At 50.9% G+C, this 26,067-nt stretch overlaps 1 protein-coding gene across 3 annotated transcripts in view; it reads left to right on the plus strand.

The window, feature by feature from the left end:
• Positions 1-23,311, plus strand: part of ZNRF1 (zinc and ring finger 1) — a 95,543-nt gene extending 72,232 nt beyond the window's left edge. Inside the window, exons 2-5 of one of the 3 annotated variants that reach the window (XM_069497849.1) lie at positions 8,950-9,045; positions 19,516-19,621; positions 21,182-21,273; positions 22,502-23,311. In XM_069497849.1, the coding sequence (XP_069353950.1) occupies positions 8,950-9,045; positions 19,516-19,621; positions 21,182-21,239 (260 nt within the window). In that variant the 3' untranslated portion in view covers positions 21,240-21,273; positions 22,502-23,311. Of the gene's footprint in view, positions 1-8,949; positions 9,046-19,515; positions 19,622-21,181; positions 21,274-21,815; positions 22,139-22,185; positions 22,206-22,501 lie in introns of those variants that run through there. The other 2 variants (XM_069497852.1, XM_069497851.1) reach the window with 2 other exon arrangements.
• The last annotated feature ends 2,756 nt before the right edge of the window (positions 23,312-26,067 follow it).

Consider the following 26,067-nt stretch of genomic DNA (forward strand, 5'->3'; position numbering starts at 1 on the left):
GCTACAGCAGGCAGTGCAGGTAAAGTGGGGGTATTCTGCACTCTATCATGTGGTAAATCATGCACTGGCTCTTAAAGTCCACTTGGATGTTCACACGTTACTTGTGCTCACATTCCATTGGGCAAAGCACATCCCAGACCCACCTTTAACTTCAAAGAGAGCAGGCAAGGGCCTGTATAGGTGGAAGGAGGAAAGCTAGAACTATTTGGCAAACAGCACTCATGACTTACCACTAGGGGAAATAATGAAACATAGAGAAGAAAATGTCCCTAAAGAAGGAAGACTTGAGTCTACATATTGAAAGGTAAAAGTGATGAGAAAAGATACATCTAAGCATATACTGGTAACATTTCCGAACACTTATGATGAAGAAAAATCTTTCAAGCAGTCAGGCCAAAGGAACAAATTATTTACAAGGAAAAAGAATCACACTGGCGCCAGATTTCCTACTTGCAATAGTACCAAGAAGCTAGAAGATGGTGGAATTTCATCTACAGACCATGGAGGGTAAAAGGAACGCAACTCAAGAATCCTGTACCCAGGCAAGCTATCAGTTCAGCTGTCAGAATAAAAGAAAGGTATTTGAGCATTTACAAGGATTCACAGAATGTGTCCCCTGATGTCACCTGCTTCCCTTGTCCTCTCTGTGCCTGGATGCTCTGCCCTCACTGTTCTTGTAATACATCAAGGTGTCTGCTCACCTGTCGCCTCCTCAGAGGCCTTCTCTGACCGCTGCATCTAAATTGGCACACACACACCCTCTGCTTGGCTTTCTTTTCACAATAGAGCTCACTGCTTGACACTTTGTTCAATGTTTTATTAAAATTTCAAACACAGAGTTAGAAGAAGTATAACTTACACATCTTATTTTTTGATGTATTTCATTTCAATGGAGACATCAGTTCGCTTCCCTTTAAAAGCTTCAGGACGTATTAACTACAGTTCAGTATTTGTTTATAGTTTTTTTCCTGGTTGAGGTAAAATTTGCAAGCAAAATCTCAAATTTTGTGTATATTTGGTGAGTTTTGACAAATGCACGCACGTGTGTGTAACACAGACTCTCGTTATGATATAGAAACGTTTTCCTCACCCTAGAAAGTTCTCTCATCACTTTCTCAGTGACTCTCTGTCTCCCACCCCTACCTCCCTAGAGATAACCACTGTTCTGATTTTTTCCACTATAGATTAGTTTTGCCTGTTCTAGAACTTCATATAATTGGAATCATAATATGTTCACTTTTGTGCCCTTCACTTGGCATGTTTTTAATATTCATCTGTGTTGTTGCATGTATCAGTAGTATCTTGCATTTTATAGCGGAGTGATGTTCCATTTTATTCTGTGAATGTACCACAGTTTCTTTATCCATTCTGTTAATGGACAGTTGAGCTGTTTCCAGTTTTTGCCTGTTATAAATAAAGCTGAGGTGAACATTCTTGTAAATGTCTTTGTAGGCATGTATTTTCATTTCATTTGGGTAAATATATACATGAGAAATTGCTTGTGTGGTAGGCTAGATGTATGTTTGTTTTGTAAGGAACTACCAGACCTTTTCCCAAAGCAGCTGTGTCATCTTACACTCCCTCAACAATATAAGAGGGTTCCAGTTGCTCCACATCTCCACCAACATTTGGTGGTGTTAGTCTTTTAAATGTTTTGTCTGGCATCTTAATAGACAGATGTATTAGTCAGTGTTCTCAAGAGAAACACAACCAGTGGTGTATATGTGTATGGGTGTGTGTATAAAGAGATTTATTATAAGGAATTGGCTCACAGGATTATAGACAAGCTTAGAAATCCCATGATCTGCTGTCTGCAAGCTGGAGACCGAGGAAAGCTGGTGGAATAGTTCCAATCCAAGTTCAAAAGCCTGAGAACCAGGAGAGCTGATGGTGTAAGCCCCAGTTCAAGGGCAGTAGAAGACGTATGTCCCAGCTCAAGCTGTCAGGCAGAGAGAGTGAACTCTTTCTTCTGCCTTTTTATTATATTCAGGTCCTCAAAACATTGGGAAGGGCAATCTGCTTTACTCAGTCTACCAATCGAAACGCTAATCTCCTCTGGAAACACTCTCATAGACACACCCAGAAATAATGTTTAGTCAAATATCTGGGCACCTCATGACCGAGTCAAGTTGACACATAGAATTAACCACCACAACAGACATGTTTTATTTATATATATACACATACACATACACACACAAGTGTATTAAACTAGCTTTGATTGTCAGTGTGGCTGTCTTCTGATATCTTGATGTCTGCTCTTGAAAAGGTTCTTGGCTGCTGGGGAAACAGGTGAGCGCCGAGGCCCTGGAACAGAACAGCAGAATGTGAGTTCAGAAAACAGATGTTGAAAGAGTCAGAAGCCAGAACTCGTGGGCCTTTTCCCAGCCCAGAATGTTCTCTAGGAGAGAGTGACTTACACTTCAGCAACCGATAAATTGTTTGTTGTTTTTTAGTTATTTCTGTGAGAGAGAGAGAGAGAGTGAGTGTGTGTGTCTTTGAGGGTGAAGATGTGTGATACCTACGGTTTAGGAATGTAAAAAAGCATCCTATGTTACCCTTTGATCTTCTATTTGTAATAATCCCATTTAATAAAATTCATTCAGTCAAGTTCCATTTTACTGGCATTAAGCACCACAAGGATGTGGCAGGGAAAGGTTGAAGCAGGAATCTGGGAACTGAATAGGAAGGTCAGAGTCAGGGGCAGATGCTGTCTGAGCTCCTAGGCCAAGAGGGCTTCACGTCGGGCCCTCTTCCCCAGGCCCTCCGCCTGGTTGGCGTGGCTTCCTTTCCCTGGTTGCTTCTTTTGATTCTTCTACCTTTAGGTGATCCCAGAGACAGGCAGAACTGGGGCAGCCTTTAAAATAGCGCACCAGCATAGGGAGGGAGGCAAGGGGAGGGAAACTGGAGCAACATGCCGCCAGCACGTGGTCCTGCCCGAAAAATCAGGTCTTAAAGGAGAAGGTTGCAGTTTGGGAAAATGAGAAATCTATCAGTCCCCAAAGCATGAAAACTCTTAATTTATATTGCAAGATAAATGTTATAGTGGATTGGGAGAATTCAGTAACCTGAGCCAGTTGCCCTGTCCTTCTTCAGTTGCTCTGTCGGTCAAATGCAAGGGCCTGGGTCAAGTCCCAGAGGCCCAGGTACCCTGATCCAGGAAGGTGTGTGATGCGCATGCCCACATGAGCATTCCTGGAGTCACTATTGGCTCACCTACCAGTGAGCCTGGTCTGACCTTGTGGGTTTCCCTGTGACCTGGCAGTATGGGGTCACCAGTGGCGAGTGCAGACTTGCCTTCTCTCCGGGGCTCTGGTCTCTTGCACGGCAGGCAGAGTGGCAGAGGATTCCCCACTTAAACGAGGCGCTGTTGAAAGACAGGCAGCAGCTGGGCTCTGACTGATCTAACGCTCTCCTCAGCTCTTCTGGCAGTATAAACACTGAGCTGAGCTGATGAGGAGGGAAAGAAGGGAAATCAGGTCTCCGTGAGAAGTGCTCTCTCGGCATCTCTCGGTTGGGAGTGGAGGGATCCCACAGCGGCATTGCAGAGTTGGGCGATTACAGACACATTCCCCACAGTGCTCTGCCATTTGATTCGTTCCTTCCTCATTTTGAGAGATGGGCAGAAAAGGACAAGGAACCAGATAAGTTCCCTGCCTCTGCTCAGTCTGGTGGGAGGAGATAACGGCTGAAGACGAGCCAGTGGCAGACCTGGCCAGCAAGCTTGAGCTAGCCGACATGTCCCTTCCCTTGCTCTGTCAGTGGCAGACGTGGCAGACACAACCCATGCAGGCTGTCAGCCCGCTGGGAAGGGGCTGGAGCACTGGCTGGCTGCTCCCACGGCTTCCAGGGCCGGGCATGGGCAGAGTCTGGTCTCAGAAGCAGCTAGGGGGTGTCCTGGAGTCCGCCTGTACCTTTCTCTTGAAGGAAAATAAAACATCTCTTATCCACTCTTCTGAGTGCTGATGAAAGTCTCTTAGGAAACTTGACAAAATCATGCGTACTGGATGACTTTTCAGGCCTTTACTTTTAATTTTTTGTTTGCAGGGCTGATTTTATTTGGTGTGGATTTTTTTCCAAAATGGATTCAAAATTTCCTGGATATTTTAACCTTCAGATAGCTCATAAATATCACAGTATTCATCATTCTGAAGGGCTGTTGGCGCTGAGTGGTGACTAGACCATTGTGAGAAAAGATTGGGGGCAGTAGAGTGGTAGAATCCATCCTGATCATCGGATGACCTTTCAGGAAAGAAGGTGGGGACGGACATTAGTCTTTTCCCCTTAGTTCTTCTATGTGTTTTTCTGTCCCTCTTACCTTTCGCCCTTTATCTTCCATTTAAAGGGTAATTTGCAAACTCAGCGTCTTACAACCAGTGCGGCAGGCTCAGGGCCAAGTGGAAAGCAGAGCTCTGTCTTCCATGTTAACAGAGTTCCCAGAAAAAAATTATCCACTGTTTCAGGTCGTGGGATTATCCAGAACCATGGGCACTTACGGGGAAATTGCTGGAACAATGTGGAAGGTTCAGAAATGAGTACTTTTTGTTTAGTGTATTTGTGTTCTTTTAGCCATGTAACCCCCCCTGCTGTGCTAGTTGGCCAGTAGCACAGCACAGTGAGTAAAGGTGCAGACTCGGTGTTCAGACTTCCTGTGTGTCGCGCGCCAGCTCTGGCTCTTTCTGGCCACGTTAGCCTTGAACAGGTTATCTGGGCCTTGATGTCTTCATCTGTAAAATGGAGTTAATAGTAGTATCTACCTTATGTTTATATTACAGTAAATGAGAGTACATGTAAAGAAAGCACAGTAGCTGTCCATAATAATGAGTCCATACATGCAAACTATGATTTACTATTTTGCAAGAGTAAGTGCTGTGGAGCAGCGGTCCCCAGCCTTTTTGGCACTGGGGACCGGTTTCATGGAAGACAATTTTTCCACGGGCGGGGATGTTAGGGGGATGCAGAAGTTACACAGTGATGCGAGCGATAGGAAGCAGCTGTAAATACAGATGAAACTTTGCTCCCTCGCCCACCGTTCACCTCCTGCTGTGCAGCCTGGTTCCTAAATTTCGTGGAAGACAGTTTTTCCATGGGTGAACCAGTGTGGGAGGTTGGGGGCACTGGGAAACAGCCCCCTAGGATTGGGGACAGCGGCTGTAGAGGTTAAACAGAGACTGTTGTTCTCACACTGGTGGGACGGAATGTGCTAGTAGCGGTGCACTGTGCTCTAGAAGTTCAGAGGAAACAAGAACAGGATCTAGCAGAGAAAGCCAGAAGTGTGGTGGCTGCTGGCCACCACCAGCAGTGAACCTGTGCTCGGGCTCCTGCTGGCCCATTGCCTGAGCCCTTAGTCCCCTAAATCCTTCCTCTCACTCTCCTGTTCCTTCCTCCAGGCGTGATGATGATGATACCACCTGCATTTGATTTGCTGCTTTTCAGCACACTTTCATGTTTCTTATCTCATTTAATCCTTGCAAGTGAGGTAAAATCCGCCACTTTTCACATGAGGACACTGCGATGTACAGGGAGGGGTAGGTTACTTGCCAGGGCCTTGAGGCTGGAAAGCCCAGGCCATCATGCCATTTCCCACTCGTGTAACAGACCCTGCGTTATTGCTTGAGCTTTACCAAAATAAAACAGAAACTCCCAGAGGCAGGTGCTGCTGGTGTTACTGAACCTGCTTTAGTTAAAATGTAGGTCTCTTTCTACTACAGTGGTGCTTCCCTTCCAGAGGTAATACTTCCCAACCCACCTCTTTGTCAAAGCCCTGTGTGCCACTCTTTATTCCCTATTGGAAAGAACTGCAGGTTGGGAGCTAAGAAATCTGAGGCTAGTCTCTGTGTGCAAGTTGAAGGCCTCACTGGGGCCTGTTCCCTTATCTGTACAAAGAGGGGAGTGCTCTAAACCTGCGTCTCAACATTTTTTTTTCTAGGACATAGATGTCTGGTGACATTCCCTTGTAGACCTTGTTGGGTGGCCTACTTTCCCAACACCTTAGCTGTAATTTGACCCCCACTCCTGCACTCAAGGAATCATGTTGGTATACAGGGAAGTGAAAGATGCTATTATAAGGATAACCTTGAATCTGTTCTGAGTTATCAAGAAAGTACATACTTGAAAGGTGCAAGGTTTTTTATTAGTCACATGTCACTTTTAACACTTCACAGTGAAAGTGTTGGGGCCTGGTGGCGAAGTCCTGTTCTGGAGCACACTTGTCCTTGCCTGCCACAGCATTCAGCCCCCAGCCTGCAGACAGGTGCCAGCTTAGCACGTTTAAAGTACAGGTGTCCTGTAGTCATTTAAAGGGCTGCAAAACCTTGGTCTTTGGAATTAAAAAAAAAAAAAAAAAAGAAAAAAGCTTTGTGAAAGCAGAAGGACGTAGGTTAGCTGTGAAAAGCATCTTCATTCTGTGAGGCTCACGATCGTTCCTCATCTCTCCATCAAGTGTGTGACACTAGGTCAGCACATTTCTAAGCTGGGTTACAAATAATCAGCCTGGGGCTTTTTTGATCCAGCTCTGCCGGAAAACTGAAACCTCCATGTTTCTCTTAAGGCTTCTGGTTTCATTACTGAAGGATTTGTAACTACCCAGAGGTCAGAAACAGCCTTTTCTCAAAGCGCGGCCAGAGACCTTGGGGTTGGTAGCATTTGCAAGACATTTTAGCTGAGATGTTGAGGTGCTAAGAACCTTTGAGGAAGGGGGTTGGGGGATGGGGACAGTGCCGTGGAGTCAAGTGTCCACTTGGTCCGTAGTTAACCAGACCCTGAATTTTCTGTCTGGTCCTAGAGTTCAGAGCATTGTCACTGAAAAAATAAAGAGGATTTGGAGAAGACTTTAAGCCAAGTGCTTGTGCCGGCATGTTCCCATCTCGGCACCATCTCGGCACCACCCAGCTGCCAGGGTCACGGCTTTCCACACAGAGTTAGGGAGGCTCCCACGTGAAGGTCACCAGTGAAGATGTGAACTCCCCCCCTGTCCTGGAACAGCTAGCAGTTGGCTTGAGCATTCAGCCTTTTATCTGTTTCATAAGAAATGCTGCAGATAGTTATTTCCAGCACCAAATAAAACCTTGTATGGAAAATTTTGACTAAAAATTTATGGTAAAGTCAAACCTTTACGACAGTACAGTTGACCCTTGAACAACGCAGGGGTTTAAGGCACCAACCCCCACACAGTCAGAAGTTCTCATATAACTTTTGACTCTTCCAAAACTTTACTAATAGCCTGCTGTTTATCAGATGCCTTCCCAATAACACAAACAGTTGATTAACACGTATTTTATATGTTATATGTATTATGTACTATATTCTTACAATAAAGTAAGCTAGAGAAAAGGAAATGTTACTAAGGCTGGGCATGGTGGGCCCACACCTATAATCCCAGCACTTTGGGACACTGAGGTGGGATGATCACTTGAGGACAGGAGTTTGAGACCAGCCTGGGCAACACAGTGAGCACTTGTATCTACAAAAACATTAAACAGTTAGCCAGGCACAGTTATACACACCTGTAGGCCCAACTACTCAGGAGGCTAAGACAGGAGGATCACTTGAGCCCTGGAGTTCAAGGCTGTAGTGAGCTATGATCGGGCTACTACACTCCAGCCTGGGTGACAGAGCAAGACTTTGTCTCTTAAAAACAAAAAAGAAAGAAAATGTTGTTAAGAAAATCATAAGAGAGAATATATTTACTATTCATTAAGTAGAAGTGGATCATCATGAAGGCCTTCATCCTTGTCACCTGCACATTGAGTAGGCTCAAAAGGAGGAGGAGGGGCTGGTCGAGCTGTCTCAGGGGTGGCAGAGGTAGGACAGCCACATGTAAGTGGACCTGCACCGATCAGTCCTGTGTTGTTTGAGAGTCAGCTGTAGTTAGACGTTCAATCCTGTGTTGTTTGAGGGTCAGCTGTAGTTAGACGTTCAATCCTGTGTTGTTTGAGGGTCAGCTGTAGTTAGATGTGCTATATTAGGAAGTCCAGATTGGGCAGGTAGGAATCACCATCACAACAGGGAGTAGCTATGATTTGTACAGTTCAATGCAGACGGATAAATAAGATTTCAACGGCTGGGGATCTTTTTGGTAGAATTTATATGGAAAAGTTTTGATCTACTTGAAAATGATTTCAATGAAAGTAAAATGGAAAAAGTTGGAAAATAGTTCTATCTGTGTTGTATAAAAAAAATAGATGAAGGGATTAGGTTTGCTTAATGGGGTTCAACTCAGAAGATTCTCAACCAGAATTCTCCAGTAGGGGTACAATTCTGTATCAGTTGCAACTCTTGGGTTTATAAGCAGTCAGTTGCTGGGGAATAAAATGGCAGGATCACAATACCCTGTGTTCACCTGGAACCATGAAATGACTGTTATTCTCAGTGGCATTTGGCCAGGGCTGGTGTAACATTTGGGAGCACTCAGGAAGGCCAGCCTCAAGCTCACACACTTCTCGAAGGACAGCTGCCTTGGCCATGAGGGAGGCAAAAGGTGCTCTGGGTGAGGGATGGAGGTGCTGGTGGCTGCAGGGATTCCTCTCCAGGTGGCCCAGGCATGTGGTTTAAAGGCCAGGAGGCAGAAGGATGGGAAATTACTAGGCAAAGGCTAACTCTTCAGCCGTCTTCATTTGGTGCTTCCCTGTCCCCACTGTCCACTAGACCCCCTTGAGAAAGACTCTGAAAGAAAATAAAACTCAAATCGGTTGTCAGTGACCTCTGTTAAATGTTAGCAAGGGTCATGTGACAGGGAGAGCCCTAGTGAGAGCCAGGGGTCGACGGCTGTAATAAAAAGGCAAAATCTCAAATGACTTAATGAAGAACTCAGGTCTAGGGTGTGTCCAAATTGTCATCCTCCACGTTGACTCTGGCACCACGTGGCTGCAGGCAGCTGAGAGTGCCCATGTGTATTGTGGATATACTGGATTTGGAGAAAACATTTCATCCTGTTCTCCTCTCTTTCAGGTTTCAAGTGCCCCATTTGCTCCAAGTCTGTGGCTTCTGATGAGATGGAAATGCACTTTATAATGTGTCTGAGCAAACCTCGCCTCTCCTACAACGGTAAGGGCTTGGCCTGCCTCACCAGCCCCCTGAGCACTGGTCGGGGAGCCTCCAGTGGAGGGTGGCTCTGTGCAGCTTTTCCACCCTGGCTCTGGCAGGAATGGTTCCTCAGGTGGTAAGGAACCAGAGTGTTCCAGAGAGCCTCGCTGCTCAGGTGGGAGAGGAAGAAGAGCAGGACAAGGAAGGAGGGCCCAGGGGTCAGGTCCATGACCTGGGGAGGCTCTCTGCTTGCTCCATTAGTCGTCTGCCCTTCAGCACCCTCGTTCCATGGACTTGGGTTGGGAGATTCAGCCACTCCTTAACCATCACCTCTGACGGTGGTAGGCCCCGAGACAGCCGGGCTCACTCCAACAGCAGAGGGCCGGAGTGTACCGTCTCTCCTGGGGGAAAGTCTGTGTGCTGGTGACAGGCACAGATCACTGGGCAGTCTGGCCATCCCCTCATCACTTTTAAACTTAGGCAAACACCTGAGAACGCCCTGTGGCTGTCCACAGGAGAGAGCTTGAGGGAGTGAGTACAATGCCAAGACACTTTTTAGGGATTGTAAGTGCTGACAGTAGCTGGGCGCAGTGGCTCACGACTGTAATCCTAGCACTCTGGGAGGCCAAGGTGGGAGGATCACTTGAGCTCAGGAGTTCGAGACCAGCCTGAGCAAGAGCAAGACCCCATCTCTACCAAAAAAACAGAAAAAATTAGCCGGGCATGGTGGCGCGTGCCTGTAGTCCCAGCTACTCCGAAGCCTGAGGCAGGAGGATCACCTGAGCTCAGGAGTTTGAGGTTGCAGTGAGCTATGATGACGCTACTGCACTCTAGCCAGGGCACCAGAGCAAGACTCTGTCTCAAAAAAAAAAAAGAAAGTGCTGACGGGCTGCCTCGCTGCTCCACCAAGGCATGTTGCCTCCTACCTTGGAGGCTGCTTCAGAGCTCAGCAGTGAATACCGCAGGGGATAGGATCTCAGGGGCAGGGGCTTCCATGACTCCTATGTCACCCTAACGTGCCATCTCTGGGGACAAAATGAGTGTCAACTTCTCCCTGGTATTCTGTGGTTAAGGAGTTGGAGTCCAGCTAATCGGAGTTTCAGTCTCCCTCTCCACTCACTGACTATAATCTTGGACACGTTGCTCAGCTTAGCAGAGCCTTGATATTCTGGTCCATGAAATGTGGCTAACAACACTTGGTTGATAGCATTGTGAGAACTGAGTAAGATATTATGTGTAAAACCTATTAGTACAGAGCCTGGCACATGGTCAGTGCTTAGGAAGTTACAGCTGCCACGAAGGATGCGAGATCATCCAGAGGTTTCTTTTTGCAGTTTTTCAGAATAGACTGACTTCTCAGTGCTGCTCAGCCCGCGCTGCTGGTGACTCTCTGATTTTCCATTCTTATTGTTCGGTCTGGTCTCCAAACCATGTTCATCAGAGGATCGTGTCCTCTGTGAGAACAGGCAGTGGGTCTGAGCAGGGGTGCCTCCAACCCTGGGCCGGGCCTGCCTTCTCAGATTAAAGTCATAGCAGGGTTCTTAGAAAAAGAGTGCTGGGATTTCCGAGAGTCTGAGGACAGGATCATTTAACCGGGGTCCTGACGATGACCAGTTCCTGGGGAGACTCTTCTCGCAGACGTCCTTGGGCTTCCACCCTGCAGCCTCCTCACTGCCAGATGGGCTCACGGGCTCTCCCCCCAACAGCACTAGCCTAGGCAGGGCTCGTGGTCCCAGAGCCTTCTCCTGTCTCTTAATTACTTGCTCAGCCAGAAGATTCTGGATGCAAGGGGGCACGTTACCCACTTGTCTCAGCTACATGCAGCCTGTTAACCTTTGCACAGGTTGAAGGACCAGCGCAGGACAGGTTATGGCTCTGTCCCTGCCCCCTGCATTTCCTTCCCTTTTATATCCTACCTGGTATCTGGGAAGCCTCTTTCCTCCCCAGTGGACAGCCTTCCTTTCCCCCTGGTCTGACTGCCGCTGTGTCCCTGAATCTGTCGTCACTGTGTCACGTGCGCATTGTGTCGAGATAGATGCTCAAGCTCAGCTTTGTCCCAGTTAGCCATCTCTGCTTGGGACCACGGAGGGAGAGGAGCCTTCCCTGGCCCTCCCCAGTCGCAGCCTCAAAAACTGTACTCACTTCTTTCCCACATGTGTGGAGACCTCATGAAGACCTCTTTTTGTCTTGTGGGTTGCTGGGGAGGGTTCTCCGTAGACACTGCCTTTGCTGTAGTGAGAACACAAAGATGCCTCAGAGGAGGCTCAGCCTGCAAGAACCTGGCTCTTGGAGTCATCAGGGAGAACTTTGCGAGAGCAGCTGCAGAGGACAGAGTGCTCCTGGGGCCAGTGAGTGAGCAGTTACCCACACACCCATGTGGAGAACGGGGAAGGTGAGGGGCTCCAGCCCCTCTGCCCGAGGACTGCCTGAGATGCCCCCAAGTGTCTCTGTCCTCCGCCTTGTCAGCACTTGAGTGCCTGGTGCTGCCCGTCCATCTCTTCCATCTCTTCCGTCTCTTCCCCCCAGCAGCCTCAGGGAAGAGCTGAGGAGGCGAGGCCTGGCAGTCCCACCCTATCACAGATTACCTGCAGAAACCTCGCTGAGAGTCGAGGTCCCCTGAGAGGAAGGGGAGGTTGGCCAGCCAGCCTGAGGCATAGCTGCTGCTGTTCCTGCCTTAGTCCTAGTTTTCCCCTTGTCCTTGAGTGGCCACCTCCTCAAGGGATGTGTATGTCTGTGTGTGTGTTTGTGTACACATGTGTCTCTGTGTGTGGGAACTAAAGGCTTTAATCCCAAGCCCTAGTTTCTGCAAAAGCCAGTCAGAGAGGCCAGTTGTCTCCAGTCCTCCCAGTGGACTTTGTCTTAAGGCGATGAAGGTGCTTCAGAAACAACAGCCGACCCCTCCCTGGACGCTATTGATGTGAAGAGGAGGCTTTGGTGGCATGTTCAGTCTTTGTCTTTTCTGAAGACACCTAAACCTTCCAACTGAGAGGAAAGTGTTTGCCCCCAGGGGCTGCTCCTTGAGTGGAAGTCTCCAGTGCATAACTAGGGCCTGCCCCAGCTCAGATAAAGCACAAGCCTTTCGAGGGGCGAAGGCCAAAACTCCCAAGTCGGAAGCTCTGAGTTTATTTTGTTTGTGTCAATAACATGCTTCCCCGTGATGTCTCATCATCCCAGCCTCACCTGCTTCACATTACCTTTTCTAATTTAAAAAAAAAAAAAATGTGAGGATACTTAAAGAGTCTGTGAGAGGTGAGCTCTTAGAATCTTTCTGGAAAGGGGGCAAGGTGAGGCTTTCTTAGAGGCTGGAGAGAGAAGTTCCGTTGTTGTATGAAGATTCACTAGAACTCCTGGTCACTCCCTGGAGACTTTCCCTGTCTCACACACACTTCTGCAGTTGCTGGCACCAGTTGGGGAAATTTTTAGAAAATTTATGGTGGTTATATAAGATGAAATTTAGTTAACCACCAAAGGAAAACTTAGGAACCTCCTAAATGAGGCAGATAGAGAGTAGTATTTTTCTTATTATGAGGGTTGGCCTGAGCGGCAGGTTGGAAGGCCTCCAGTAGCTGCCTGCCAGACTTAAAAACACACAACAACTTAGGAAAGGCAAGACTGGTTTAACTGGTTCACCCGGTGCGCACGAGAAATTTGAAGACCAAAGACCAAGCCTGGTGCTCCAGGGGCAAACGCCAGGCGGAGGAGGCTTGTGAATGTGCTGAGCCCCTGCTGGAGGGGCAGGGCAGGGTGGTGGGCCCCAAAGCACCGAATATTGACCCTTTGTCCACACGAGTGCCTTCCATGGGCAGCTCTGAACCTGGGACGCTGTGCAGGAGAGAGGAGGGAGGTGTTGGAACCCATTTTTGTGGGTAAAAGGGGCCAGCTTGAATGGGCCTTTTCCTTTCTCTCCTTTTCCCACGTCTCTCTTTGTGGCTCTGAAATCAGGGACCTTGCCCTGAGAGTACACACTCAAATTTCAACCATCCAGTTGCTTGGCTAGCAGAACACGCCTCGAGATGGGGAATCTAACTTTGCTCTGAACAGAAGTGCATCGAAATCCCGGTCATACGGATGGACGACCAGCTATCTACTAAAAGCTTAGCGGGCACTCATTCTGAGACCAACCAGGGGTCCTCAGCCCAGGGACATTCTGGTGGGAACGGGTCCATTTGCCAGCTGAACCAGGGAGACCTTGGCAGCTGTCGGTGCTGTTTCAGGGGACTGTCCCTCAGCTTTGTTCTGGGGCGCAGGCCCATGCACAGCTTCTTAGGTCAAGATGCCTTAGCCCTCCTTTCCACCAAAGGCAGTTGTCATTCCCATCTTCAGGGCTCTTGAAATGCTAAATGTCACATGAGCTTTTTTTTTTTTTTAAAGGAGAGGGAGTTTGGCTCCTTGTAAATCCCCTGAGCCAGCACACCTGTGTAAACAGGTGATTATTTGTCCTGTGTCTTCTGCTCTCAGAGACCCTGTGGTCAGAACGGAAAGTTCTGCCCTTTCTCTGCCTGGGGAAGCCGGGTCCTGGCCGGGGACTTTGCCCAGCCCCATGTAGGGCCCTGCCCAGGGCTATTGTTAGATGTCGGAGCAACGGCTGCAGTCTGGCTGGAGTCTGGCTGCAGAGGTGTCTGTCCTGATGCTCCTCCTGCTGGAGGGAGAGGTGGAGGGAGGGAGCTGCTCGCCCAGGGCTTCCAGCCCCTGTTGACCAGCTCTGCTGACCGCCAGGGAGGCCTGCAGGGGCTTCACACAAATGAGGAAACCGGAACAGGTGGCTAAAAGAGAGGAGACTGTGTGGGAGCTGAGTAGAGCCTCTATAAATATGAAATGCTCCAGTCCTGAGCTTTAGTTGGCCACCCCCCTACTATCCTCATCACAGCCCAACTCGCCAAAATAATCGGATTGCGCCTCACAGGTCTGGTGTGTTGGGATGGGGTCTGCTGGCAGGGTATCTCTCTGTCCAAGGTCTCCTCTTTGCCTAGAGAGCAGAGCACCCCAGATTTCCCAGAGAGGGAGCCGACAAGGCCTGGCATTGGTGGCACTGCCCTGTCCTGCCCCCAGCAGACTGGGCCAGCAGCTCTGCATACGCTGGAGAGAGGCTGCGAGACCAGGCAGTCTTGCTCACCTAGGCTGGAAATGAGGCCAGAGGGCGGGGCCTGTGTCTCTGCGTCATTCAGCAGGGGTTCTCCCTCTGGCTCCCACTTTCTTTCTCTCTGGGGCCTTAACTGCCACCAGACACAAGGGGAGATGGATACGTATGTCTTCGCTCTGAGCTGCACGACATCAGCCGTCCCTCCGAGCCAGGCGCGGAGATGTGTCTGCAGCTGTTTGGGCCTCCCCGCCTTCTCCATGCCGCCAGCAGCTCTGGGTTCCCTCGGGGATGTGCTGCTGCCAGAGCTCCCCACAGGGGAGTCGAGCCCGGCATGGTGGAGGGCAGGTGTGCAGCTCAGTCTGGCCTGTTCACTCTGCGCACCCAGGTTCCTCCACCCACCTCAGCCCCCACACACACATTCACAAAAAGGGAGAGGTTGGAAGCTGCCGGTGAGATGGGTGGTGGTTTCCAGCCCCAAGGGAAGACAGCCATATGGCCTGGTCTTTTAAGGAAAGGAGGCAGGGCGACAGGGCGAAAGGAACTCTGGCTTGGGAGTCATGGCCACTTAGCAGCTGCATGTGCTTGTCCAAAGGCCCCCACGGGGTCTAGGATCCATTGAGACGTGTCTGCAGTTGCCCACATATAGCTGGCCCAAAGAAGTGAGGGCTCTTTTTTCTCCTCCTCCTGGATTTCTTTTCTTTGACAAACAGCAGCTGTCAGGAGAGCTATGCCTGGATCCCAGGGAGGCAGCAGAAGATGCTGTCCCCTCCCACCCCCAGCCTGTCACAGGCATCACACCTCCCATTTGGCTCCAGAGAGCTTTGCCTGCCATTCTGGTTTGGTTTCCTGGTCCGGTTAGAGGGACAGGCACTGGCATCACCCTCAGCCAGGCCAAAGGCACTTCCAGACTTCCCCTTGGGCAGTGACACTGATGGGCTTTGCACACTGGTATCAGGAAGCTTGGGAGGGACTTGAGAAGCAGTAAGGAAAACGTAGAACCCAAAAGGCAGAAAGTTCAGCTTTGCTCCTGTGTTCTCATCAACCAGCCTTTGTTGAGTCCCTCCTCCAGGGGCCTGGGGGTGCCAAGGGGCACATGAGTCCATCACACTGTGGCCTCAGCTTCTGCGGGCCCAGGGTCCTTGGCTTTGTGCTGCAAAGCCTTCGCCTGACGTCCCTCTGACAGCAGGAAGCAGACTCCTGGTAAATGAGTGTGGCCATCTTGTGGGACCCAGTGATAGCCAAGCCTCACCTCCAGCCAGTTCCACTCCCTGCCAGGACCCCAGGGACATCTGGGGGCTGCTGGTTCCCATAGCCCCAGGGATTGGGACAGGAAGTTTTACTCAGCCCACTCAGACCTCTTGCTGGCTTTGTGCTCCTGCCTTCCGAGTGGAAGAATGCTGCTCCCTGGGCCCTGCGCTACATGTGGCCACTGCTGGCTTCCCGTGCTGTCAGTCTAAGCCTCTGACTCCTCCCCATCCCCAGGAATCTCCAAGTGGCCTTTTGCAGCCAGTGGCTCTTGGTCCCAGTGAAGTGTGCTCCCTGCCACGTGCCAGCCTGGCAGGGCAGCTGCACGTTTTGGTTCTCCCCACCCATGCTGCAGACCCAGGCCAGCTGGCAGGGCACATCTGCACTGTACACAAAACCGCTCTGTGGCGTGGTAAGGACAGGCGGCATCCAGCCTTTCTGTGCTCAGGTCTGAGCCCTTTGGCGCATGGGCCTCCCACCCTGGGACAAGAAGAGTTGCCCTCGCACCCCTTCCCCTTCCCCTTCCCTAGTGATGTTCAGTGAGAAAAAGAGAGGAGAGTCAAGTCCAGTCTTGTTGAAGAAGAGAGCCCCTGAGACTGTCTCCACACTTGCCTCCCCTCTCCTGAATCCATCACCTCCAGGGGGCCACATGTGCCCTCCTGGAGGGGACACAGACTGGTGTGGGAAGCTGTTTGGGACTCAGAGAATTCTAACTAGTCCCTCGGGCTCACAGCTGAGTTACCACTCAGCAGGGGAAGATGCAAAGGGAAACTACTTTGGAATCAATAATTGCCCTGCTCTAAGGAAAGCATCCTTCAGTGTGGAGAGGAGTACTTGAAAGGAAACTCTACCGGCTGTAGCCCAAACGCTCTTGTCCTGAACGAGATGCCCAAGACAGAGAGTGGAAAACAAGGTCCAAGGATGTCCGCAGGATGGCTCTGCCCTCTCACGGCTAGGCTACTTTGCCTCCCATCTTTGTTGAGATTTTTTTCCTCTAATGTTTTGTTATGGAAAGTGTCAAACATACAGCAAAGTGGAGAGTTTTGCAGTCAGTACCCATATACCCAGCAGCTAGAGTGCATTACACTGTGCTCTGTCACCTGTCTCTCCATCTACCAACCCTTCTTACCCTTCTGATGCATTTCAGAGTGACGTGCACATGCCAGTATGCTTCTTTATTGGGGTTCCTAATTATAAAAGTCATGCATGTTGAAACATTTAAAGAATCCAACAGTATATAAAAGTATTTTTCTTCTAATTCTCCTTTTTTCCACCATTATTAAAGTGTGTGTATCCTCCAGACTTTTTTCTGTACCTACGCAAACGTTTAAAATGTATGGTACCCACTGCTCTAAAGCAGGGGGACCACGCCCGTTACGTTGATCGCCTCTGCCGCGTTTGGAGTCTGGGGTGAAACTCCAGTAGCAGACTGTGTGCCATCTCCGTTGTCTGTTGTGTTGCCCTTACAAGCGGGTCTTTAGGGTAGCCAGATGTTACAGGCAGAGAACATGACCACATGTTGTCCTGGTGGCCAGGAAGTGAAGAGTGACTTTTACACCCCATGTGCCTGGGAACTTGATTATCGAATCGGTCCTGTTTTATGCTTTTTCCTCGTCGTTCCTGGTGAGAGGCTTTAAGTTGTCATAGCCTTCCGGGCCATGAAGAATCCTCATTGATGGGCCCCAGATGTTTCCCTCTCCACCAAAATAATGGGGCAACACAAACAGCCATGAGGAAGGTCACACGAGCAGAGGGTCCCAGTCCCAGCAGCACCACTCTAGAGCCCTCTGACCAGGCGGGGTGCGTGACTTCTTTGGGCTTCCATATCCTTATTGGCAAAGTGGGAATGGAATAACTCTGTGTGCCCTGCCTAGCCCGGAAGATTATGAAGCTCAAAGAAAACGCTCAGACTCTCGGTGTGTGTCATGGGCAGTGTTCACGGACAGTGGTGGGGAACTGACCCCCCTGCAAGCTCTCCTTTCTTCACTTCCATAACCCACTCTCTTGATATTTCCCCTGTGTTTCTGAGAACTTCTGGGTAACCTTTTGGTCACTTCGCCTCTTTTACCTGCCCTTCAAATATCAGCATCAACCTGGGGCTGTTTTCTGCTGCCTTTGGATTTCGGTCTAAACTTTCTTCCCAGGCAGTGTCTTCATCCCACATCTATGCCTGTCACCCACGTCTCTGTTCCACACCCCAATCTAGACTCCATCAGCACACCGAGTCAATACCTCTCACCCAGTGGAATTGGTCACTTCCTTCCTATGCCTTCTCCTAGATTCCCTCTCTTAGTGACAGGTGCCTGCTGTTTGCTCCGCTGCCCTCATCAGCACGTGCATTGCCACTGCGCCTTGCGTGGTAATGGCCTCCAGAGCTGGCTCCCCACTTGCGGACTCCTCACTCCGTCCTCTAATAGCTGCCGGAGATGTGATCGGGTGCACCTCCAGTGCCTTGCGGTTAACCAGACAAAACCCAGGCACCGCAGCAGGACACGAGTCTGTCCTCAGGGACTTGGTCTCACCAACTTCCTGGCCCCGTGTGCCTCTGCACCTGCCATAGCACACTTCCTGCAGTTCCCACGTGCCCAGAATCTCCCTCTCCCCACCCAACTTCACCCATCCTCGTCATTGCCTTCCCTGAACAGTCCCCACCCTGATTAGGTATCTTCCATACCCCTCATACCTGGGCCTGTGCGTCATAAGACTTCCTAGAAATTACCATGCTGTGCCTCTTGGTTTTCTTGTTTGGCCTCCTTTACTAGTCTGTGAGCTTCTTGCACCCTGAGACTGTGGCTTATTTACTCTGAGTCGTCAGCGCACAGAATGTTGTAGAAAATAAAGAACTGCTGACTCTGTCCCTGTTCTACTCGGCTATTCCAGCGGTGGCTTTGCTAGGTGTCCCCATGGGCAGTAGCTTCCTTCCATTCATTCTTTTTGGCAAGGGGAGGGGGTCTTTCTTTTTTAAAAATTGAGATGAAATTCATATAGCACCAAATCAACCATTTTAAAATGTACAATTTAGTGGCATTTAGGACATTCACAATGTTGTGCCACCACCATCTCTTATCTGGTTTCAAACATTTCATCACCCTGAAAGAAAACCCCTGGCGTGGTTCCCCCTTATATGAGTAGCTGAAATAGTCAAATGCACAGAACCAGAGAGTAGATTGTGTTTGCCAGGAGCTGGGGGGAGGGGGAGAGGGGAGTTATAGCTGATTAATGGCCATAAAATTTCATGTATGCAGGATAAGTTCTAGACATCTGCTGTACAATATAGTGGCTGTCATTGACAATATGTATCGTACACTTAAAATTTAAGAGGGTAATTGCATGTTAGATGTTCTTACCATAATAAAATAAAGTTGTTTGAAAGGGGAGAAAGAAAACTCCTAACCCATTAAGCAGTCACTCCCCATTTGCCCTGCCCCAAGCCCTGGTCAGCTTTCTATCTCTGTAGATTTGTCTATTCCAGACATTTTATATAAATGGATTCATACAATAGGTGGCCTTTTGCATCTGGCTTCGCACACTTAGCATGGTATTTTCAATGTTTGTCCACATTGTAGCATGTATCAGTTCTTCCTTCATTTTCTTAGCTGGGTAATATTCCACTGTGTGAATATACCACATTTTGTTTATCCATTCATTAGCTGGTGGACATTTGGGTTGTTTCTGCCTCGTGGCTATTGCGAACAGCACTGCTGTAAAAAAGCATTCGTGTATGAGTATTTGCTGTTTCTTCCCCGCATTCTTGCTTCATGCCACTCTCCCCACTACCGTATTTTCCAAACCAGAAATCAGTGCACCTGGTGTATGTGTATGTTTAGGGAAAAGGCTACTAAGGGAAACAGCTTGCTTCATACCACCTCTGCTTCACGTGTGTCCTTCAAGCCTTTTTCTTCCTCCACCACTTGGGCCTTTGGTTAATCCCATTTGAGGATTAATCCCATTTTGCCTTTGGGTAACCAACTGTGGTGTGTATGTCTTGTCTCCACAGTGAGGGTGGTCAGGTCAAGGTCCCTCTTGGGCTTCTGTGTCCCCCCATAGAGCCTGGCACAGTTTGGGCCATTCAAGCAATCCCAACTAGTTCTTAGGCCCAGGCCTACTTTGTGCCACCTGTCCACTGGTGACTAACCCCCTCGCACTCTCCCCTGTTCCCCTTGCAGATGACGTGCTGACTAAAGATGCGGGTGAGTGTGTGATCTGCCTGGAGGAGCTGCTTCAGGGGGACACGATAGCCAGGCTGCCCTGCCTGTGCATCTATCACAAAAGGTATAAGCGGCTGGCCCATCACTAGCCATCTTGTCCCCTTTGGCTGTGGGATGAACGCTCCTCCCACCTCAGTCTCTGAGTAGGGCTGAGGTAGAGGCCTGAGGACGGGTGTCCCTGTGTGCTGCCCGGAAGGTGTGAGCACCCCAGGTGCAGGGCGGAGTTGAGTTGCCAGAGCTTTGCTCTGGTTTAGGGGCTTGGATGGTAGGAGACCCGCAGGTTGGAGGTGCTAAGGATCCCCTTAGAAAGCTGGTTCTCCCTCTGTCTCCCTGAGCCTTTCCTTCCTCATGGGCCCCCCTGCACCCAGGGTGAGAGTGTCCATCTGTGCCAGAGGGGCCATGTCGAGGGTGTGCCATGCCCTGCTCCAGACTCACGCTTCTCCCCAGACGGCTGGGAGGCAGGAAAAGCCACTGCTTGCGAGGGCAGGGCTCTGAGAGCTGCTACAAGTAGCAGGACCCAGATCTGTCCTCGGGCTCTAGCATGAGCCTCCATCTTGTTTCCAACTGGAAAGAAGACACCCCCTTGCCCAAGACAGGCAGACGCTCCATGCTGCCTGTGGCCACCACCTGCTCTCCAGCTCCCCGAGCACAGGGCTTCTTCCTAACACACTTTCAGAGCCTGACTCTCAGGGCCACTGGTCCACACGGTGATAGCCACGCCTGGCATGAGATGTGGCTGGTACACAGGAGGCCCACGGTTGGCCTGGGAGAGATTCTTGGTCTGGGGCCCAGCACAGAGCTTTGCAGTGTCCAGCAAAGCACTAACCAGAACCAGAAGAGGAAATCTTTGGTCCTGGGGGAGAATTATGCAAATTATCTGTCTGGTTCCTGTCTTTGAAAATGCCCAGATGTTGGTTTACAAATTGGGAAGCTGTCTTGGGGCAATCTCTGTTCCCTCTTTAATGCAGACAGTCCTTTTCTATAAACACCAGAGACCAGGGCCTCGCGGTCAGCTTCCTCTCTGGCCTGCTTTCTCAGTGCTCCTCCCCACCTTCTCCAGGAAGGACTAGGTGCCGCTGTGACCTGGTAGAGCGAGGCTTTCCTGAGGTCACTCACTGGGAGGGGGCCCCCTGGCTGCTCTTTTGACCCAGGAGGGGGCTCTCTCAGGACCCCAGGGCCTACAGCCATGGCTGTCCTGCTGTGCCATTGTTCCCACTTCTGCCCTCCAAGCCTTGGTGATAGCTGACTGGTGGCCCTGAAAATTCCCCTTGCTCTCACCCTCTCAGTAGTGGCTGTTGCCTCCTCCTGGGCTCCGTGAACATAAGGCCTTGGCTCCGCTTACTAAACTGCCCATGGCATGGTGCATTGTCCATTCTCCCCTTCCTGCAGCGCCAGGTCCACCAGGCCTGCACCCACCTGCTGCCTCCAGCCGAGCCAAGATCGGTCTTGGTGTTCTCTTCAAAAAGTAGGGGTCTGGGGACATGATTGTTTTTCCCTGGGGTCCTTTCAGGAGAGATTTAGGAAGCCCACACTCAGGAATCTGACCCTTTGAAAGAGCCCCTTTTGGAGGAGCAGTCTGGCCAGGTGGTAACACGGTCTCCCCTTGCTGCCTCCTCCTCCCTAGCTGCATAGACTCATGGTTTGAGGTGAACAGATCTTGTCCGGAACACCCTGCGGACTGACCCTGCTGGGCTTGCTTGCCGACTCCTCTCAAAGGTGAGCCCGTGGTCAGGGGTGCTCTGGGTGCAAGGCTGGGGGTCGAGTCACTCTGGGGGCCTGCAGGTGGGGGAGCGGGGCTGCCCTTACATACCCCACTGAGAAGAAAGCAGGAGCAGAGGGCAAGACGGGGGCACCTTTCCCTCAGTTAGTAGCTATCTAGAAATGGAAGTGATTCTCCTGGAGAAGGATAAGAGAGAGAAACTTACATGCAGGATTATGAAGAACTTGCTCAGAAGAGTTAGAATTAGTTGAGAGAGAGAAGTATTCCAAATGCTAGAGTGAATCTCCCTGAAGAAAGTTCAGGAAGATCCCCTGGGAATGTGTGTGTGGGCAGGAGAAGGAGCTGGAGCGCTGGGTTTGCGCCCGGCTCCGCCTCGTCCTCGCTCACCCTGGAGTCTCCGCTTGGGAATAATCTCACTCCCTGTCGCCATATGGACACTGCACTTACTAAACAGACAGCCCGTGGGACGGTGCATTGTCCACTGCAGAGTGCTTGTCAGCGATCGTTTTACTGTTGGTTCTTCCTGTCCCACTTCCAGATGAATCTGAGGCCTCCGGGCCAGGCTCGGCCCCGCTGCCCCTCAGCGCAGGGTGCTGACCCTAGAGCGGCCCCCTGCTCCCAGGAGAGCATCTCACCCGGCCCACGTGGGGTTTGGCCTCCCCATCTCCTCCCCAGGGCACCTGGCTTTGCTGCTGCCCTCTTCTCCTGTCTCCCGGCCTACCTTTCCCTTCCAGCTCTGGGCTGGCATTTCCTCTTTTCTGGCAAACAAGTAGACAAAACCCCCAGAAAGCCAAAAGCCCAACTCCACCTCATCTCACATCCAAAGGTCTTGGGGCCTCTTTTCTTCCCCATCCCCTTCTCTTTCTCTTTCTCTCTTTCTTCTGTTTTCTTTTCTTTTCTATTGTTAGGTTTATTTTATTTATTCCAAGTAAACTCCCAGAACAGCCGATGATGTCAGACAAATCAGGGACATTTGCTCTTTTTACCTTCACCTCAAAAACCGATGGCATGGGGAGAAGAAACAGCCAGGGCCAGAGTGAGGCGGGGAGTGGAGCCTGCCCAGGAGCGAGGGCCCAAGCCCCCTGCAGGCGTTTGGCTCCGGGAGGCGGCCCAGACCGAACCCCGACACCCCGCCAGCCTGCCCTCGGCGGACGCACGCTGCCAGGGGACGCAGCAGCCAGCCTGGCCCGGCGGAGCACGACTGACTTGTTACAATCCACACAGGGACAGACAGCCCCTGTTCCCGAGAGGAGGTTCATCGGACACTGGGGCAGAGCTGAGCTGGGGACACCAGTGGGAACAGGGCACCCCTTCTGCACTGACTTCAGAAAATGGTTCTCCCTTCCTCCCCGAGGACACCAAATTGGATGAGAGCGAGTTTGAGAGAAGAACGAATCAACTGCTATCCTTCCCCTCACCCCTCAGCCCAGGAGGGAAAGGGCATTTTCATTTTCACCTTTGAAAGGCATTGTGGGTCTGTCTTTAAAGTGTTTACAAAAAAAAAAATTATATAAAAAAAAAAAGTCTAGTGTCGACTGGTGTTTTCCCTCGTGATGTTTACAGATTGCTGTTTGCTGCCCAGCTACCACCCACTCAGTGACAGAAACGGACACGCCAGTCCTCGCCGCCCGCGCCCCGGTGCTGGCGAGCGCACACAGTCTCTTTGCCCAGTGCCCTGACCGGCCCTCTCCACCAACCTCTCTACCTTGGGTTTTTTTCTGTTTTCCTGGCTTGGTTTTGCACTTTTCTCCCCTTGGGATCCTGATATCTTGACTTCTTTGCCAAAAGAACAACCCCTCGAGGACTCTCTTCCCACCTCCAGTCCCGTTTCTTTTCCCTCCTCTCCTTCTGGTTCTGGTCAGTTCAGAGGATTTAACAATCACAAGTGTCCTGCAAAAATGCCTGAACGTTATTCTTAGGCCCTTGTGGATTTTTTTTTCCCTAGAAAACTTAAACAAAAAAGACTAAGAAATCTGTACAGCTACCCCTGTTTTCAGGCATTCTGTTTGAGAACATTTTAGCCGTTGATGTTCACACGTGGCATCAGCCCATGCAAGATAGGTTTCTGTATTTATATATTAAAATACAAAAAAAAAAACCTTATAAAATGTTTAAAAAATGTTCAAAGCTTGGGAGAGAAGCTTTCTTCATTAGTCAAGGTGTTTTGATATGGTATTAAAATAATGTCTAATAAAAGATACGCTGTGTGATTTTATTTTAATGAAGTATTATACAATCAAGAAATGGGGGCAAGGGCCGGCCCCCCACTCCCTCACCTACCTCCTTAGCATTCCTTCAGGCTACTACTTTGGGCTACAGGTGTGTAGAGTGGTTTTCAGAAGGTCGTTCCTGGGTGGAAGAAAGATGGCAGGTCAGGCATGCGTCCTGCAAGCCTCCTGGCCCTCTCAGACAACATGGAACCAATCTGCCATCATCTGCGCAGTGGGTGTGTTGAAACTTCTGGAAAGAGCTGCAGGGGCAAAGATCTTGAAGCCACCGGAGGCTGCAAGGATGTGGGTTCTTCCAGGTACCAGCCCAGCCCCCTTCCTCTCAGCCTCTGCTCCCCCCACACTCGCCTGCCTGTTGCTCAGCTTGCAGCTCAGTGCTGACTCACGGGCATGCTTCATTGAGGCCCAGGAAGAGGCCCTGGTTTGGGGCTGAGCCAGCTCAGAGCCCTTGAACCAGAACCAGCCGCTCAAGCTCACAGAAGTTGGCAAACAGCAGGCTGGGCGGGGAGCTTGGGGCAGGGAGCAGCAGTGCACGCCTGGCCTCCATCCCTGTGCCAGACAGGCTCCCGGAGCCTCCTGCAGTCACCGAGGAACGCTCTGGAGGGAGACACCTCCACACCTCTGCTTTGACCCTTCTCAGGCTTCAACCCCAGGGATCTGGACCAACCCTCCACTCTGCAGTCACCTTCCTGCAGACGCTTCCGGAAGCACCTACTCTGCGCGAGGGCGTTCGTTGCAGGCAGTGGGCAAGCGTGAGCCACGGCAGGCGGGCACACTTGGCCTGTGTGGAGAAACACTAAAGAAGAGTTCGTTCTGAGCCTGGGTCTCAGCGTGGGACCCGCCTGGGGCGGAGCCCCCAAGCCGTCGTGAGAGTTGGCAGCAAGAACGTGGGCTCCAGACTGTCTGCGCTTGGGCTCTTCTGCTTCTTGGCAGAATGATCTTGGGGGAAACAGCTTCATTCATCTGAACTTCAGGTTTCTCACGTGTGAAATGGGGACAAAATCCCACAGCTCAGAGGTCACTGTGAGGGTCGGGGGATCTGCCCTGTAGGCCCTGGCACACGCACAGCAGGCTCCCTCATAGTTTTGTCACCGCAAAGGGCACTGTTCTATTCACAGCACCTCCTGCTCCTGCCTGGCAACTGTGTCTCCCTGTTCTATATTTAATTCCACCAGCAAAGCTGGCGAGGCAGGGCCCAGCCCGGAGGAGATCTCCTTGCCTGACCCCTGGACCTGGAAAAGGAGGCTTTGTGGGCCCACCCTGGCGGCTTAAGCCCACTGCTTTGGCAGTGCCAGGGCTGAGCAGAGCGGCTGCAGGCCGTGTGGGGCAGGGCTGCAGCCCATGCTGGCTGTTTCAGTCCACCCCCAGGGACTCTGCTACTACCTGGTGTGCTGCAGCCCTCTGCTGGCTGCCCTGTCCCCTGAACTGGGACCCAGCTTGCCAGCTCCCAATGTGAGGGTAGAGCTGGGGGTGTCTGGGCTTCCCAGGTGGAGCTGGTGTTTGTCATTCTCCATCCAGACAGCTCTCCAGGATCCCCTGTTGCCCCTGAGAGGAGGAGGAGGAGGAGGAGCCGGGCCTGGGTTATACCGAGTCTGCTCAAGGCCCAGCACGCTTCTGTGGGGTTCCAGGAGCCCTCACTGGACACCACTCATTTAATAGCCATGTAATTGTATTGAGGTTTATAGCAGAATGTCCTTGTCCTTAGGAGATAGATGCTGAATTATGTAGGTGAACGACTTCAAGAAATGTGTCATTTAATTCCAAGTGGTTCCCCCCAAAACTACACAAAGCAAATAAGGCAGAAATGTTCCTTGTTGAATCTGCAGTGGCTGGTCTTTCAGTGAACAGTGTACTTGTTCTTTCAACTTTTCTGTATATTTGGAATTTTTCTTAATAAAAATCTGTGGGGAAATGGTCATTTGCTGAGCACCTACTAGCTGCCAGGCACTGGGGGGTGCACCAGGGAAGAGCCCCACCCAGCATGGGCGAGGCCGGCTCTGAGGACCCTCCGTCACCTGGGAGGGCTTGGGGGTTGGCAGGTCTGTCTGCAAGGGGAGGGGCTAGGGAGCGGTGTCTCCGTGGCATGCACATGCGTGCTGGGGTGGTTTGGGAAGGGCCGATGAACCTTGCCACCGAATCACCTTTGGCACCGTCTCCGCTCCCAGCCAGGGCAGCATGGGACAGAAACGTCACAGAGGAGGGGATCCAAGAACTGAGGCCTGAGGAGTCAGCACAGTGCCTCTGCCCAGGGCCTGGCTGCTCAGCCTGAACAGCTGATAACAGCTGATTTGCCGGGAGGGGGGTGCGGGAGAGACTCGGGAGGGTGTGGGGTGAGTAGGAGGGAGATGGCTGCTGCCCCCCTGCATCCCTCACCCAGCCCCTCTCCTAAGGGGGCCAAAGGCCCAAGGGTTGGGGGAGATGGGACAGCACTACTGGCTCTTTGGACCTGCGGGGGAGGGGGATGGAGGATTTAGACCAGCTTCCTGGCAGCCTGACCCTGGGAAGTGGGTGGCCCAGAGCTGAGCTGAGAGCTGCCGGCCCAGACAGGTAAGTCCTGAGCCA

Source organism: Eulemur rufifrons, chromosome 23 (assembly GCF_041146395.1).
Source record: "Eulemur rufifrons isolate Redbay chromosome 23, OSU_ERuf_1, whole genome shotgun sequence".
Classification (NCBI taxonomy): Eukaryota; Metazoa; Chordata; class Mammalia; order Primates; family Lemuridae; genus Eulemur; species Eulemur rufifrons.